The sequence below is a fragment of the Coturnix japonica genome, chromosome 2 (assembly GCF_054131305.1).
Source record: "Coturnix japonica strain WE chromosome 2, WE-NBRP24, whole genome shotgun sequence".
Lineage (NCBI taxonomy): Eukaryota > Metazoa > Chordata > Aves > Galliformes > Phasianidae > Coturnix > Coturnix japonica.
Genome location: NC_140664.1, coordinates 48107684 through 48120358, shown reverse-complemented (window position 1 = coordinate 48120358; position 12675 = coordinate 48107684). Strand labels below are relative to the sequence as shown.

General features: G+C 48.4%; 1 protein-coding gene across 11 annotated transcripts in view; it reads right to left on the bottom strand.

Annotated features, from left to right (window-relative positions):
• Positions 1–12675, bottom strand: part of LOC107309950 (low-density lipoprotein receptor class A domain-containing protein 4) — a 298561-nt gene that overhangs the window by 58317 nt on the left and 227569 nt on the right. For 6 of the 11 annotated variants that reach the window (XM_085539776.1, XM_032442618.2, XM_032442619.2 and 3 more), the window contains one exon: positions 232–386. In XM_085539776.1, coding sequence (XP_085395902.1) covers positions 232–386 — 155 coding nt within the window. Of the gene's footprint in view, positions 1–231; positions 387–2513; positions 2633–2873; positions 3156–3357; positions 3458–3620; positions 3710–12675 lie in introns of those variants that run through there. The other 5 variants (XM_085539772.1, XM_085539774.1, XM_085539775.1 and 2 more) reach the window with 5 other exon arrangements.

The following is a 12675-nucleotide window of genomic DNA, read 5'->3' as shown; positions in this document are numbered from 1 at the left end:
ACTACATAGAACATAGCAGGGCCTAAAAATACTCAAAGGCAGCAAATTTAAAACGTATGTTCTATTTTTCCCACTGACAAATGCAATGTCAGTGACAGAGCTAACTATAGGAAACACTAAAACTGACAGCAGAGCTTTTTAAAACAGTTGTGTGTATGAGAGCTTCTCTGCAGCCTCTGCTGCAGATCAGCACAGCACGAGAAGGAATTTGGTAGCACAGTGTGTACTCACTGTCTGCAAAGTATCCTCCTGTCTTCTGCTTTGGCTCTGCCGGTTGATAAAGGAGCGCGTCGAGAGTTTGTAATGGTTCAACAAGCAGATGATCACTACCACCATAACAGTTATAACCACAATGATAATGATGATTTGAACAAACTCCAGTTCAGCTAAAATAAAGAAGAGAAGAAGAAAAAGACATCAGTCACACACACAATGTAATTCATCACAGCAATAACCTGAAAATGCTCCTTATTTCGTCAGTATCAATGCTGTCCATTTAGCAAAGTTTCGTGAAGAAAACAGTGCCCTAAAAAGTGTGATCTTTTTTTTTCCATTCTATTGCATTGCTAATCAATTGGTGCGAGCATAAGGTAAATAAATTGGTGTGAGGTAAGAAATTTCTCAGTGATCCTTCACTGCTGCCTTTACTGGCAACAAAGCCTTCAGCACAAACAATTCTTTGGCAAAAATGAAACAAAATGAAGCAAACCCCCTATTTTAATCGCCACTGGTATCGCCACAAGAAGCCAGCAGGCTCTGTAAGCTTCAAAGCTGAGCTCACAGGCCGCAGGACACAGCACCCAGTGCTCCATCAATCCACACTACACTGCTGGACTCAAAACCCAACTCAGGAAGAATTGAGGGGGGAAAACTTTCCTTCATTTTTATCAGCTAAGCGATACAAAAGCTGCCGACTGAAAACGACATTTTTCTCTGACCGGATCTGTACAAAGTACCTCTTTCAATCACTTATTGGTCTTGAACTAGAAAAGAATTAACTTTTCTAGGGCATTCCCATTCAGGTGTAAGTCTGGAAGAGATCAGGCACTCAATATCAAGATATCTTCCACCACAGTTACAAAGAAACCAGGCTATTAACGAGCACCACCAGAGCCCACCACCATACCGCTAAGTATAGTTAGAAATGAGTCACCTACAGTCACTTTTGCACCTTCCCAGCTATACCAGAGCAGCATGGATGAGCAGCCTATGGAGAGAAATTGCCCTTTGGAAGCTACAGTTGCTGGTATTTCTATGGAAACTGTGTTGCTTGCTTCTCATCTTGAAAGACAACCCTGGTTAATGGGAGGTCTCAAGCAAAAGAAGGGAGGGGAGTTGCTTGGTTCTCAGTGCTTTGCAAAAATCACACTACTTCTGGGCGCAAAAACATGAGTTTGGAGGAACCAATATCAAATGCTTGTTTTAAAAAGCCACCGAGGGAAGAATGACACCAAAGAAAAGGAGATAAAAATAAACAAAAAGCCAAAGCAAACATCAGAGAAAACAAGCCTGTTCTCTCTTATCGCTTCCATTGTAGTCATCCTCATATTGCAGAAGCGCAATACGAGTAGCCAGAGCTTACACAAACACCACTGCAACACCGAGCTAAAATCACATCTTCTGCACACTCAGCATCACCTGTGCTGGAGCTGGAGGAAACCGAAGGCTGTCCCACTACTCTTGGACCCCATGTCAACCAACCCCCAGACCCAAAGAGCCAGGAGCACAGAAGTGCCCAACACAGGTTTGCGGCAGCTGTAGTTCAGAGTCTGTGGCTGCCGTGCATCAAAGGGTTTCTCTGACCCCAAGTCTTTTGCCTTTTCCCCCCTCTTTGGTCCATGCAATGCTTTCGTCTGGAAACAGCACGTTGCAAAAGGGCAACACGCAAAGCTGGCAATGTTGATTTAGGCTTTCCTAGAATGCAGAGATCACTGCAATGGCACGTTACTCCTCTGTCTGCCAAGGGCATTCTCCTACACTGGCCCAGGCCCCGGCATTTCGGTGGCAGAGGACGGCACCTCTCCTTTGGGAACCAGCGCTCGGGGCTGTGCTCACTTCCCTCCGGGGAGGGCGGGGGGAATCGCCGGGACGTGCCGGGCTGAAACACTATACGCGGCCATGCGATAGGATCACGGCACACACGCATGAGCACATGGGATTTTCCAAGCTCAGCCTTCTGTCGCTGACATTAGAACACCACAAAGCATCCTGCTGCTGTTTCAGAGAAGGGGAAGAGGCGTTTAACCTCCTCTTCCCGCTGCCCCTCGGGGACACCGGCGGGTTATTAATAGGAAAAAGGAAAGAGCAAAAGGCACGGGCCGAGGCCGTCTGCGCTCGCTGGCTCCTGGCGTTTGGGCACACGCACTTGGCACGGGTGCGGGGGGCGAGGGACCCCGGTGACGTGCGGCAGCCCCCGCGCTGCCTTCCCGGCACGGCTTTGTCCTAATATGGACTTTTTCCATACATAAAGTAGGGGAGAAGGCAGGGGGATAAGGGAAACGGGACGTTCTCACCTCCCGGTATCCGCCCCACGCACAAGACAGACACACACCGCTTCACATGCAGCAAACGGTATTTATATCACGTTTGGGTTTGGTTGGTTGGTGTTGTTTTGTCCGGAATAATACTTTTCCTTACAAAAAAAAAAAAATGCCAAGCATACATGTAATGAAAACACCTTCACAGAAGAGTAAGAAAACAACGAAATCATTTATTGCCCTATCCCTGCCCATGCAAGTGGCAAAGCCCGGCTCGACGCTTAAAACCACCCTGTGGAAGCCGGCTGTGCTCTGCCAGCCCCGCACCGCGTCCCGCACTGCTGCCCCACAGCTCCTGCCCCGCGCGGCCACGAACGACAAGCGAAGCGGGAGTACCTCGTTCCAACAACAGGTCTCTTAACCGTGCATCCTTCACCGCGGTACTGTTAAGCTGCTCCCTGGACATACTGTGTCCGCTGGGAAGGGAGGGCCTCCGCGCCCCGCATCGCCCGCCCGCCTCCGAGCTGCGCCCGGCTGCTCTGCTGTCTGTCTGCCTGCCTGTCTGTCTGTCCGCCTGTCTGGCTCTGCAGACACCGGGCGGAACGCGGCTGCCCTCAGCCCGACCGCGCTTAACGATCAAACCGTCTCAGCCGGTTCAACGCGCTTCCTAAGCTCTAGCTGGAACCAGATGCAAAAATCATAATTGGGAGAAAAAAAAAAAAAAAAAAGAAAAAAAAAAAAAAAAAAGGGGGGGGGAAAAAAAAGGAAAAAAAAAAATCAGCGCGGGGAAACGATCCGCAGCGCTCCCGGCCCCGCTGCTCCCGCCCGGCCCCACACTCCCCGCCCTCCCGGGGATCGCGCCGCAGAAGGACGGACGGACCTTACCGCGCAGCGCCGCGCCGCTCTTTAAGCCGCGGCCGCCCAGCGCACGGCGGAGCCTCCGCGCCCTCCTCCTCCTCCTCCTCCCGCCCGGCCGCTCCACCGCCCCGCGCCGCCGCTCCGCGCCCGCCTCCGCGCCCGCCTCCTCCTCCGCCCCCGCCCCGCGGCGGCCCCGCGCCGCTCGCCTGGGGGAGCCCGCGGCCCTGAGGGCCCCGGGGGCCGCCCGTCCCCAGGTGGGGTCACCCGGCGCTCAGCCGCCATTACCCGCGGCGCGGTCGGCGAGGGGGCGCCCGCCTTTCCGGCCGCGGAACCCTCGGATGCTGGAGCGGTGCGCCGTGATGAGACGCTGTGTTAGGAGAGACGCGGGTTTACGAGATTAGGGAGACGCATCGTGGTGTGATATCGCAAAACGAGAACTGCCGTCTCGCAGGACACGGGGAAATGGTTTTAAGTTAAAAGAGGGAAGATTTAGGTTGATGTTAGAGGGAAGTTCTTCACTAGGAGAGTGGTTAGGCCCTGGAACAGGCTGCCCAGGGAGGTTGTGGATGCCCCGTCCTTGGAGGTGTTCAAGACCAGGTTGGACGGGGCCCTGGGCAACCTGATCTAGTAAATGTGTATGTTTGGTGGCCCTGCCAGGCAGGGGGGTTGGAACTACATGATCCTTGAGGCCCCTTCCAACCCGGGTCATTCTGTGATCTGTGTGATTCTGTGAACCTCAAGCCATCTACACGCAGAAGTTAAAAAAAGGGGTGGGGGGCTGGAAAAGAGGGGGAAGGGAATGAAAAACACCACAATTTTGGTCTTCGTTTCACGTATTGTTGACATGACTCCCAGACACTGCCTCCCCTCAGCTCCTCCGCCTGCCTTGGCCTCAGCACAGAACTGCCTCTGCTGGCAGCTCCTGGGGCACAGCTTCACCCCTAAGCCATTACTTCCATAGGCAGGAGGGTGCTCAGCCCCCAGCTCGGTGCTTGGGGTGGGCAGGAGGCTGCTGGGCAGCCCCATGGCCTGCCACAGCATGGCTGCCAAGCTGTGAGCCCGAAAAACCACTCAGGGCTGTGTGGTGACAGCGCTGCTCCCCACACACCCTATGGCTGCAGACCCATGGACCAACATCAGGAAACCAAACCAACTCGGAGTCAAGGGGTGAAAGCTGAAAGAGGAGAAACCATCCCACCTCAGTTGCCCATCAGGTCAGCACAGCCCTGCAGACAGACCTTCCCACACCACTGCTGCAATGCAGCTGGGCCTCTCGAGTGCACAAATGGCTTTTGGCGCTGAACAAGTGCCAGGTATCCCACCAAGCTGCCCTGTCAGCACCGATGGGGACCTGCTTCCTTCTCAGGTTCCCTGCCTGGTGGCAGAGGTCCCACCCCAACCCATCACCCGCTGTGCTGGAGAAATGGCTGCAACTCCCCGTGCGTGCTGAGTCGCAGTGCTTCTCTGCAAACCACCACCAGTCTAGCACCTTAATGAGAAAGCCGAGGGCTGGTTAAACTGGGTAAGAGTGAGATGCAATATTTTAAGGCTAGCTGTAATGATCTGTCACCTGTCTCCTAGTGACTGTGGAAACAAACGAATCCTGCCACCCACAGGACCTGCTTTTTTATTTTACTCATACTAAAGATGGTAATCTCTGAAATGGAAGAAAACGCAATCTCCGCTGACCAAAAGTAGGAAGACGCTGTTTTCTCAATATGACTATAACATTCAAAGCTGCTGAAGAGTAAGAGCAAAACCACTGCGTCGAAACTGGAAAATAAGGGGGTGTTTGCCCCTGCCCACAGCCGTCCCATGTGGGCCACGTGCCGGGGAAGCCAGGTGGTGTGGGGCTGGGGCTCAGGGCAGCAGAAAGCACTTTTCCCACTTGCAGTGAATGCAGGTAACCTGTGTGCCAGCACACACATACCTAGATACACGATGTGGTGTTGTTTAATGTGATTAGGTGCAAGGAACTGACCAGATGGGAACAGCATGGAGATTAGCGACACAAGCCGAAAGCAGCAAGTTTTGTGGAGGGATTTCATGCAGATGAGGACAGCATTTAAGGCCTCCAAATTAACCTGCTGTTAAAGCTGTTCTTTACTATGCATTAATAGGGAGGACTGTGAAATTGATTTCTCTTTTTTTTTTTTTTTTTTTTTTTGCAATCTTCAGTTGAAGAGCTGCCTCCAAAGCTTTTATTCCCATTAAAACACAGCAGTAGCAGCCCTTGATGTGCAGTTAGCCACACAGCCCACAAGGTCTGTGTAGCCACACCATGCAGTGGCTTGTTTTTATGTGCTGGACGGAGGGTTCAGTCTGGGACACAGAATTATAGCAGGCTGTTTGAAAAGTAATCACATTTCAGCCCCGACTATCCTTGCTCTGTTTATCCTGGTGAGTGACAAAATCTGCTCATGAATTATCCCCACTGCAGGTTTATGTGTCCTCGCACACACAGCCTCGCCTCAGGTAATTTACAGCCGTCTCCTCCAGCGAGGTTAAATGCTGCCGTGCCGATCGCACCCGAGCCCTGGTTAGCCTGGAGTCTGCACTGCTGGTGTCTGGCTCCCATACCACTGCTGGAAAGCAGGGATGGAATTTCCTAGAACGAGGAGCAGGAAGCTCTGGGCATGGGGGGTGATGATCAGCACAGGCTGCTCAGACCATGGAAACATCCCTAAAGGGACAAAGGTCAGTTGCTGAAAAATTAATTTCCATACGAGTACCCATTATACTGAACACCAGTGTACAGTAATTCCCACTTCTTTTAATCAGTGATGTTAAAACGTCAGGAAATCAGAATCATACCAGTTCCAGCCCCCTGACATGGGCAGGGCTGCCCCCCAGCAGCTCAGCTGCCCAGGGCCCCATCCAACCTGGCCTTGAGAGCCCCCAGGGATGGGGCACCACAGCTTCTATAGGCAGCTGTGCCAGTGCCTCACCACCCTCTAAAAAAACAATTTCCCCCTAAAATCTAATCTAAATTTCCCCTCTTTTACTCTACATCCATTCCCCCTTATCCTATCAGTATCAGACTGTGTAAAAAAAATTGATCCTCTTCCTGTATCTAATGTCCCTTGAAGTACTGGAAGGCCTCAACAAGATCTCCCTGCAGCCTTCTCCAAGCTGAACAAACCCAGCTCTCTCAGCCTGTCCTCACAGAGAGGTGCTCCAGCTCCCTGAGTATCTTGGTTGCCCTCCTCTGGACATGCTCCAACAGCTCCACATCCTTCTTATGCAGGAGGCCACACTGAGAATCCCTCCCATCCATCATTTTGATAGTACTTCCTAACTCTTACTTATTTTGAGCTCTAATCTAACCATAGGTTGTAAAAATGAGCCATTTCAGTATAAGAAAACTTGCTGGGAAGTTTTCAGGCAAGGAATTCCATGAGTAGTCAAAGCTATTCCAACTGCAGCTGCAATGGAGCACCTTACTGAGCTCTGCAGAGTCTCGGCGGATGTTTCCACACAGTTTCCAGCAAGTACAGGAAAGAAACATCCTCCACGACTTCATTTTTTTTTTAGCTCATTCAAACAGGAGATGCACTAAGGATCACATTAAAAAAGCTGAGAGATCACACCATGCATTATCCTACCATAGGAACAGATGAAAGTTAAACGAGAGACAGAATTAGCATGGGTGCTAGAATGCATGCATATGCAAGAATCCACCTCCAGCACAAAACTGAAAGTCCTGTTGTAGAAATATAGGTTGCTAAACAAGCTATTAGCGGTATTTTACACACAAAAAGGAGCATTCATTCTTCCACCAAAGCACACTTTTCAGGGTTAGAATGTCTCCTGCCAGGTGGATTATTCAGTCATTCAGTCCATAAATCCCAATTGCCAACAAACTCCCAGGCAGCCAGGAAAAGAAAACAATGGGGAACAGACTAACACAGTATTTCAGCGCTTCCTAAGGTGTAAGGATAGACTTAAAAACCAGGACAGTGCAGAAACCTTTAGAAGAACACAAGAAAACCCTGAGAGTTTGGATTTAAAAAAAACCCTCAACATCTCCACCACAATAAAACAACAAAAACCTAAGGGCAAAATCAGAACTAACACAAGAAGGGAAAACTGAACAAGGATTACAACAAGGTACAGAAAATGCAAGTGGAATGCGATGAGCTGTATTTTATTTCTGACATGAATGCAATCAGCTGGCTTAGATATAGGAAACTCTGCCTCACTGACAGTGCAGTCTGGTACCTGAAAGGATAAAGAGAGGAACCTGCAAAATGTGGGATCAAAAGAAAGCTGAGGGAGAGGAGCAATGGAACGCACCTTTTGAGGTCAGCGCTAACAAAAAAGAAGGTGTTTTTTTTGAACTGCAATGCAATTGCAAGCTAGCATTAGCATTTAAAAGTGAGCAAGGGAAAAGGATCCTACAATCACAGAATGGCTTGCGTTCAGAGGGACCTTACAAATCATGCAGGTCCAACCTGCAAAGACACCGATACTGAAAAATGGATCTAGAATAAAATGAAGGAGTTTCCTCCTTATGCTTTTATCCTATAGTTAACTCATCGTTTGTCTTGCAGAATCTACATACGTGCTGTCTGGATGTAAAATCACAAGGGAAATTAACCCCGGGTAACCCCACAATGCAGCACGTTTACAGAAACTGCTATAGAGAAAACAACCCCAGGAATAAAATCAGGGGGGTTCAGACCATTAGAAATCAAGTGAGTCACACACGATGGGTCTGAAGGATGAGAAAATCTCTTAAGGAGAACATGCCATTAAACATTACAATCAAGCATAAAATTGCTCTGCCACAGTATTTTGTTTTATTTGCATTGTTAAATTTCTTCTCCTAACAATAAAGGATAGTTTATAGCACTAACGATTTTTATAAAAAAAAGGAGCTGTGTAAATGAGTCCCAAATGGGGAGCCTCTTTCCCCAGAACTGTAGTCTCAGTTTCCTTCCTTGATTGCAAATCAGTGACTCACAGATTTTGCCATCTGCCTCAGGACACAATGGCGCAGCTTCTAACGAGGTTTCATGATGGATTAAGGTCCTGTGGTGCAAGAGAGGTGTAAAAACTTATGCAAATTAAAAAAGCACGCTGCATATCCCCCAATTTCCGTGGTGCAATAACTACAGATGCTTTGCCATTAACAACTGTCATCACTGAAACCTGTGTGACTGTTTCACTAAGTTCCTTCCTTTTGGCTTCTGCAGCCCTGCTTATATCAACGTATTATATATACGTGTTTTTCCTTAGTAAGTCCATGTAATTGATCTGGATGAGGAATCACAGGTTAAGAGTATTTAAACTGGTCTGCAAAACATGTTCACTTTGCTTGCTGTGCACCCCCACAAAAAAGATGTGTGATGATTTGTATTTGCTACTGCTTGCAACCTATTTCACGATATAAAGGAAGACTTTCTGTCCCCCTCATATCAGAAGAAGGGCATAAAACAGCACTTTGGGATACACTTTGATCCCATCTTTCCAGCGTGTCTTTGACTTCTGAATCAAAATGGAGATATTTGTGAACTGCTTTGACTCCAGCAGCTGCAGCTTTAAGGAAGCCCCTCAGCTTACAGTACAATCTTGAGAACTGACAGCACTGTGAATGAGAACCAGATTCAGTCCAGTCTTCTTAGTCCAGCAAGAGCGAGGACAACTGCAGATATTGTGCATTCAGCTCATGGGGAAGCACTGGGCACTTCCTCATACTGCACTGCCCTTCTGACTAACGGCCTGGGCGAGAGTGCAGATGTCATAGGATGTGTGAGGCAGGAGATGGAGAGAAAGCCCGCAGAGAATCCCACAGCCTTGCGACGCTTTCTGCAGGATATCCGTATCCGCTTGGCAGCAGCCAGGAAGCAGAGCTGGGATATTGGTGTGTTTTTGCTGCTCTGGGTTGTGCGCTCTCATGTGCCATCACAGGCATTCCTTGGCAATCAAGAGCATTTCCCATCGTACAAGAAAAGAGGGGATTAAGAGAGGAAGCTCAGTGCTCAATGGGAACCACATCCCTCACCACTGCTTGTGGAAAGCACACCTTTGGGTAAACACCCAGCAAAACGACAACCGTGCTGCAGAAGCTATTTTTACCAAGGCAGAATATGTTATCTTTTCATTTTGTATAGAGGCAATAAAAATTCATAAGATTCATGCTCCGCATTTAAGGAGAAAAGCTTGGTAATACAGCATTCAGACCACACGGTTTCTAACAGTACCACGAACGGTCTGCGTTCTTCAGCCTTCTGACACGTTCACAGAGATGGTGTTTACACTGACTGGTTCGTGGTACATCACGGCACATTTTAATGATTCAGTTCAGCTCTGACAAAAGGAAACATCTGCCATAATTTCTTCTTTCGCGAACTTTATCACGATTAAAAATCTGATGTTTCACCAGCCTGCGTGCCAACCGAGAAGCACGCCAAGTTCGGCGCTTCCCGATACATACAAATGCGTGCAACGTGAACAGCTAGTCCCAACAGCGCCGCGCCGTCACTGGCTTGTCAGTTCCCACCACAAAAGAGAAAAAAGATCACAGTTTGTGGGCAATAATTTCATAATCTTGATCTGGTTTCCATATGACAGAGTGCAAGAGAGAGAAAGCAAGAGAGAGAGAGAATGCTTCACAGCTCGGTGTGATGACAACATCGGATTTCTATGGCTTGCCCTACTGCAGGCAGAGAGATGTTAAAGCAGCATGTCAAAACTGGCACAGCTTCTAAAAACTGATTTCCTAACATCACTTGATGGACAGCACGCTAGCAACCTGATACGAAGCAGGAATCCATCCTCCTTTATGCAAAACGCAGCCAGGCCCACCCAAGGCAGTTACAGCATTCTTGCCTCCAGCAGAACCAGTGGCACCTCACACCTGGCTGCTGGTGCCCACCCCCTCTGGTGGCACTGAGCACAACCACCAAGCACAGCTTCACCAAACTCAGCCTCTGGCACCATGTGAAGCTGGGACTGCTTGGCCACTCCTGAAGGTGGAAGCTCCAAAATCACAACGGTGCATTGTCACAGTCTGTCTGGCAGCGCTGGGAACTGACAGCTAATGCATCTTACAGGTGGTTGGATGGTATTTTTGGATGGGAGGCTGCATTTCATCGCATGTTCCCACTCGGTACAACTGTACATCTGACACTGCTGTGACTCACCAGCAGCGTTGCAGTATAGTCCACTCATGGGATTCCATTGCGCCCTGCTCAGGCAGGACAAAACTTTCTGCATGCATTTCCTTGTTGAAGTTTTGATAGTAAATATTTGTTTGCACGGTTGCAATAAATGCAGTGTGTACAGATGTGCACACATGGAGTGGGAAAGGATTATAAAGCACACTCACCGGTGCTCACTTCAACCAACTCTTGGCCGCACTGGGGTAGCAAAACTACTGATGCCTCACACTTGCTAAGGTGGTCATTTTAGTTAAAACCCACCCGGTCTTCATGCGCGATGCTCTGCCGCCAAGACACACCTGATGACTTTGTGAGCTTGTTGAACAGCCCTGATGGCTCACCCACCAACTCGGGAATGAGGGGCTGTTCTGTGTGCTGGGACTCAGGCTACTCTTACAGCACTTTGGATGTGCTGTCACAACAGCAAATCCTAGTTGCACATTTACCAAAAGTGCAAAGGGGATTTTTCCAGGATTTCAGGACACCCAGCATCTTTACCTGCCTAACAGCTCTGAGTGGGATTCTGGTCACTCAGAAGTCCCCAACAATCATCTGGTGAGACTGTGAGGTGGTGTGCATGCAATGCAGGATCTAGGACGTGTCTGGTACCTAAGGCATGTGCTGGCCACCTGCCTGCAGCAACTCAACCTGCCTGAATGGCTGCTTTTACCGGTCACATGTATTACTGTATAGGTCACTGCAGTTTCTCACTCTGGGCAGCTCTTTGATGCCTACATCAGGTGGTTACCTGCTCCCAGGTCAGCAGCTCAGCATGAGGAGCTATTCCAGCATGGCAGGCTGTGTCTCAAAGGGTGCTGAGTCCCCATCGCCAGCAGGAAAGCAGCTTCTCAACCGGAATTTCACCCATGTGTGAGCCCGTTTTGAAATCAGACATGGGAGATAAAATAATTAAAACAAACGGAAGTGTGTCTGCTAAGCCTGATCAGAAGAGCAAAGTACAAGATTTCAGGAGAATGACATCAGCATCCTCTTCCACTGTTTAACATACTGCCGCATACTCAAGAGGGGCCATGTCCTACAAACATCAGTACTGCCCAGCAGCCAATTCTCCTGGTGATGTCTTAACCCAGTGCGGCACAAACTTGTAATGATCCACACCACAGCTTTACACCATACAACATCTTCCTTGGGGATATGCTCCCATTGCTGCCACTGGGACATGAAAAGGGTCTCATGAGGAGAACCACAGAGCCCTGCCAAGGTGGAGAGACATGGCCATCCAGTGCTGAGCAAGGACAGCAAGGCTGGGCTGCTGCTGCTGCCTCAACAGCCGTAATTCCTGACTTGGAAGCCGTGTGTCATTGTATTTGCACAGTTTTGCTAAATTAATTAGAAAAGGCACACCCACTGCAGTGCTCATCCTGTTTTTTTAGCCACATCAAATACCTTCACCTTGCCATCGACACATCTAGTTTCTGTTTTACACACAGTAAGAAGGGGATTGCTCAAGCCAAGATTGTGCATACAAGGTGCATGAATCTGTCATTCAGCCCAAACTGGCTCCCAGCCTAAGTCTATCTGTTTTGGGACAGGCTGCTTAGACATTTTGAAATTAAAAGGGCTGGGGAACTTTTCCTTTGTGTCCTCTCAGATTTCTCGCTGTCAAAGCCCAGACGAGGACCTTTTTCTTCATTCCAAGTGTCTTCCTCAAAGCCAGCTTCAACCTGAACACCTCTAAAAATATTCAAGAAGGTGGGCTGGTGGTTTTTTTTTCCCTTTTGCTTTGTTTTGTTGTTTTATTTTTATTTTATTTTTTATTTTTCGAGTCAAGAGTTGTCATTCTGAGTGTTAAATCTCAGAACTTTGAAGGTCTGGTTTTTCTGCTTAAAGAAAAAAAAAATTGTTCTTTATTTTTTTTAGCAGTGTGAATTTCCACTGCATAAAGAACTATGAGTCCCAGTTTCCAAAATGTTCACATTTTATCTTTTTTTTTTTTTTTTTTTTTTTTGCTGTATTTCTTCAGTTAATACTTTACAACTCTGCCTGCGAGTGAAGTAGCTTTAGTACTCTGTTGCCTACACATTTTGCCATTTCTAACACAACAGCGCTGTAACCCATTTGTTTTCTCAGTGCATCTTTCAGCATCGCTTGTACTTCACAGTGCAGATGTCTAATGCAGATCAAGGCAGGCAACGCAGTATATTCTGTTCCAA